This window comes from Labrus bergylta, chromosome 3, assembly GCF_963930695.1.
Source record: "Labrus bergylta chromosome 3, fLabBer1.1, whole genome shotgun sequence".
Taxonomy (NCBI): domain Eukaryota; kingdom Metazoa; phylum Chordata; class Actinopteri; order Labriformes; family Labridae; genus Labrus; species Labrus bergylta.
In genome coordinates this window covers 18,991,807-18,997,191 of record NC_089197.1, presented here as the reverse complement: position 1 = coordinate 18,997,191, position 5,385 = coordinate 18,991,807, and the positions used below count along the sequence as shown (strand labels likewise).

The 5,385-nt window shown below is 36.5% G+C and overlaps 1 protein-coding gene across 1 annotated transcript; it reads right to left on the bottom strand.

The window, feature by feature from the left end:
* Positions 1-5,103, bottom strand: LOC109982985 (trace amine-associated receptor 13c-like). Its single transcript, XM_020632480.3, has 2 exons — positions 4,813-5,103; positions 1-4,289 (listed from the first exon to the last, which is right to left on the bottom strand). The coding sequence occupies exons 1-2, from the start codon at positions 5,093-5,095 to the stop codon at positions 3,385-3,387; spliced, it is 1,188 nt and encodes a 395-aa protein (XP_020488136.1). The 5' UTR covers positions 5,096-5,103; the 3' UTR covers positions 1-3,384.
* Between the last annotated feature and the right edge of the window lie 282 nt (positions 5,104-5,385).

Sequence of the window (5,385 nt, the reverse complement as noted above, 5' to 3'; positions counted from 1 at the left end):
CATTTATTTTTTTAACCAGATCTGATGCAATCAGCACCATTGAATAACTCAATATCGATACAATTCTTTACAGTAATTCAGTATCAGCACATTAATCATCCTTTTGTTTTAATACACAGAACCAACGATTAGTAAACATACTATGGCTTTCAAACTTTTCCAGCATTTGAGAGATTTTTTAGACTAGAAAAATAATTACCTTTTTGCTTAAAAGGAGACATTTCTCTAGGTTTGAACATCTCAAAATCACTCATTCATTCAGTGACATTCTCATGACATATTGTTCACGTACTGCATTTATTTTCGATTTATTCCCTGATGTTTGTGATTGAAGCAACGTACAATACATCTCAGATTACTTTGTACAGATTATGCTTCCATGGCTATGCACTAGATTTTTGATGAGTTGGTTTAAAGAAATAGCTTGACATTTGGGTAATTTTACATAGAGCCTATTGCTTAAAGCTGGACTATAAGATCTTTTAAAGTTTCATAGTAAATATGAGATGAGAGAGATAAGAGATGTTGTTCTGATTAGCTGGAAAATACTGGAAAATAACAAATGTACCTGTAAGCACCTTTAAGGGTACAGATTATACAGGTAATGTTTTATTTGTTTAATGCAAACAAAGACTAAAAGCCAGAATGTATGCTGAGCTAAGTCAATAGCCTTCTTTGAGGTCATACGTTAATATACTGTAACAGTGTTATAAACTCTCTCGTCTAAACTTTAAGCAAGAGAGGAAATGGGGGGGAAATGTTGTATTTGAAACATGATTTTTATGTGTTTCAAAATGTCAAACTATTCCTTTAATGGGCACTTCAAGGTAAAATAGACAAAATGTTACAATTATATTTTGTTTTCGAATACATTTATGTATTAAATTAATATAAATAAGGAAGCTAATGTGTGTTTGAAGTGTTATCACTTTTAAAAAAAACATCTAATTGATAGGTACAAATAGTTCATAAACAATGCAACGTTTTTATGCTGAGATATTGTCTTCAATCTCTTCTAATCAAATAATTATTTTATTGTCAAATTGTACAACCTGGACATTTAAAACAATACACTAGACTTTAAGCTGACAGAGGTGAATATGTTTTTAGTTTCATTTGATGAAACCCTTAAAGGTTTGCTGGCACAGTATGAGGGTCTGAATAATAATAATGTTGTTTTATACTAAATCTCTGTTGTCCCATTCATTTAGTCCATTTTGTTTCAATAAATAAACAGAACATTTTTCATTCACATTTGCTGACAACTAAATAAACTGTATCATAACACTTATAAATGAAATAAAACAATGACATTTGGTCAAATTAAAATGACTCACAGGAACAGATAAAGTGCATTTCTGATATTTGAGGCAGATTTTTATCACAAAAGATAAAAAAGTAGATATTCTTTCAATACATGAACATTTCTTGTAATCTGTATTTTTCCAAAGAACAGCCAATAGCAAGATTTGAAATCACACTCAACAACATCCCTTTTAAATGAAATGATGAAAGACCCACCAAATAACTGTTATTGTGTTACCAGTTTAGTTCAGTTGGTAGAGCAGGCTTGAACAGAGGTTACAGTCCTTTACGCACAGGCTGCTGGTTCATGCTAACCCCACTCTCCCCTCTTGTCTTTCTTTTTTCTAAAAAAAAAGAAAAAAAATGCTGTGTTTGTTGCTGATAGTGTATACAAAAGGTTTATCTCCTGAAGTTATGAAAAGGCCAGTAGAAGCCCTCTTATGTAAATGTCTGGCAAGGAGGTTTGGTACCAGAAGAAGAAAGGGAGACTAGAAGCGATGATGATTGTCGTGGAACTTTCTCTCAATACCTGTGTTTGCAACCCTGAAGACTGTTTTGTCATGTGACTAAAAGTTATAGGCAGAGGTGGGCACAGTTAATCAAGAATGTAACTCAGTTAACTGTTAATCCGTTAACAAAGACTTTAACTTGATATAAACTATTCTGTTAATGCTGTTCATATTTAACTAAAGTTAAAATTAACGTTAACCGGTATAATAAAAAAAGCTTTTTTGACATGTCAATAGATGTTACTTCTTAAGAGGACATGATGACTTAGAAAAACTGAAAAACACACGTGTCTGTGTTGAATATCTACAAATAATAGAAACATTTTTCCATATACCAGCTCCCCTTAAGTCAAGCTGCATTTGTGTTTTCTCATCATATCACTGTCTTGTAAACAAATTCCTGTCCTGTGTATAGCACTTCTGCTATTCATCACTATAAATTTACAATTCTTGTAATTCTTCTTGTGACCAATCAGGACCTTCCATTCACTGTTCCTATACTACTACAGCCAATGAGAGCCTGAGTAAAAACAGGAATTTCTTTCTCTCCCCTCCATAACACCGGAGTTACATATGATGCAGATGTGTCAGTTGAATAAAAAGATAACAACGGGGTCAGCAGTCTCGTCTCTTCAAAAAGTCAGGAGCAGACGAGGGCAGCTGACTTGAGTTTGAAAAGTGAATTCAAGCAACTCAATTCAAAATTCAAATTAACATTCTGCTTTTAAAATTAATAGGAAATGTAACAGCAATAATTAACGTTTAATGGATTCACAGATGTGTGCTTATCTCTGGTTGTAGGTTTGTTTTATCTGTTCAAAGACAAATGCTGGTGGAGGTCAAAAACATTTACAATTGGCTTCAATGTAGTTTTCTCAGTAACAAGGAAATGGTGTCCTTTAACATTATTTTATTTTTTTATTTCATGTTTTTAACCTATTTAATACTGTTAATTTTCAATTGAAAAGATATTGTGTATCAGTCGAAGACTCATACTTATTCCCTCTGCATGATGATTGGTTGATGAGAGCATTGATACGACTCCCATATCAAATAAGAAGCATGAGCAAGTACAGAATTTGCTTAGCATGAAATAGGAAACGGGTAAATACCTTGCTTAGCAGTATACAATGGTAACCAAATCTGTCAAAAGTAACACTTTGTTTGTTTAATCTGTTCTAAAACCCAAGTGCATATATTGCACAGATGCAACAGAAATATTAATGCACAAAACCTCTGAAAAAAAACAAAACTATTTTTGACAGAATGCTTCTTTTCCTTATACGTTGTAACATGTGAATAACTATTAAACTGCTGGTAGGAAATTTTTGATAGATCTTGTCAGAGCAAAGCTAGCTGTTTCCCCACATTTCACATTTTGATGCTTACCCATGCTAACCACCTCCTGGCTCCTGCTACATATTAGTATCTCAACCGATATCTACTGCATAATAATGATGAAAATAAAAAAATGCATATTTCTCAAAATACAGAAGTAGTCCTTTAAATACAAATTTTCCTGAAAACAGTCACAATACAGAAGCTTGTTCCTTTTTAATTCATGCATCCCTCAGTTCTTCTCGCCGTGTGGGGGCAACTGGTCTCGCTGAAAGAGCAGGGTCACACCCTTCCTGAAGCGGTGGTCCCTGACACTGTAGATAATTACATTACAGCAACTGTTTCCTGTCAGGATCCAGAAGGCAAAAAAAGAAAAGTTACACCAAGTGTATCCCACCACGTTCCCAAGTACAAATACTGCGATGGGAGTGAAAGATGCTGTGAAGGCGAATGTAAGTATGCCAATTGTCTTGGCAGCTTTGATGTCTGAAAAGGAAGGCCTGTGAGGGCATCCTCCCCCTCCCATTCCCACTCCTCCCCCTCCGTCACTCAGACTTCCCTCCGAGAGCAGTTTGCGTTTTCGGGAATACTGCCGGATGCTGGTGAAAGATATAATATTGATGGCTAATGTGCCACCGAGCAGTGTGAAGTCAAACACTGGGAACAAAAGCAAAATATTGGCATCAGATGGTAGCTGACTTCCAAACATTAATGGGGTATAGTTGCACATGCGACTGCACTCATTGTACTCCAAAGTGAAATTACTGCTGAAGATAAGGGGAGCTAAAGCTAGCAAGAAGCTTGCAGCCCAGGACAGCAGTATGAGTAGCAGAGTTCGCCTGCGGGTCACCAAGGCGTCCTTATGAAGTGGCCATAGGATGGCAACACTTCGCTCCAGTGTCATGAGGAAGATTGTGCTAATGGAGACAAAGGTGCATCCAGCGAACACTGGGCCAATCAGCATGCAGGGCTGCCAAGGGCTTACAAGTCCCCCAAGAGAGGAGGAGGTGGCTGGGGAAGTTAAGCTACCCTGGTACCAAATGGGAGGAGTGCTAGTCACCATCAGAGAGATCTCAGTGTAGACAGAGAAAGGAACCACAAGGACGCCGACCATCATGTCTGCTATGGCCAGAGACACTGTCAAAGAGAGAACCAAAAGAAGAGAGCAAAAATAAAACATTTAGTCTGTTTTCTTTTACACGGGTCCGCTTCAGTTCAAATTTTAAACAATGTAAGACAAACTGCTGTAATCTTTGCTGTATTTTTTAACAGTTAAACCCTTTTATGTAATTATTTAAACCAAAAACAGGATGATTATTACAATTATGTTCATATCTAGTGAGCAAAAGATTTGGACCACTTCAACCAAACACTGTTAAAAGTTATCCTGACCTTTTTAGATCTATGTAAATAAACCTGTTTTTTGATTTTGGCAGGTTGATTAATTTATATATATTTTTTTATCAATATTGATTACCATTGAAATCTTGGGTAAGACATTTAATTTATGTATTATGTATTTCCAATATTGATTTCTACTATAAGAAACCTTCCCTGTGAATGAATACTTTCAGGATTTACACTTTGCAGGTTAGTTTTTCTGTAACAAACTACTTTCTGCTGCCAACAACGATGGGGTAAAATGGTTAACTTAATTTACCTTTAAGGTATCCCTGTGGTGTACGGGACTGCCTGGTTTGCACAAAGACAGTAACGGTGACCACATTTCCAACCACAATGGCAAATGCCAGGCTGACCATGAATACCACTGCCAAGGTGCGATTGAGAAATCCACAGCAACAAAGGGTACAGAAAGGGGCCAGCGAATGGCTTGATTCCAGTCCTGTCTTGCCATTTGTAGTCAGATTAAAAGGACCGTCTGTAGCCTGAAGCAGAACTGCTGCGCTCCCAGGAAGACTCACGTTAGGCAGCAGTGCAGTCATGGCCCATAGACTCCTTTACCCCTCCAGTTGTGTAGGCATCAGAGCTGCTAAGGAAATCATGCCCTGAAGAATCGTTCCTAAGGAAAGAGAAAATAATAGTGTCAGTTAAATTACTTATTGAAACAATGATTCACACATTTATTCACAGCATTTAGACATTATGGTGGTGTTTCTGCACTCTCAATCACTTATTTCAGCTACGACTCCAGATAAAGAGAAATCCTTCTTCTCAATTAAATTAACAAACTGCAACTATAAAACTAGATTTCTCCCCAGTAATATTTTCCTGC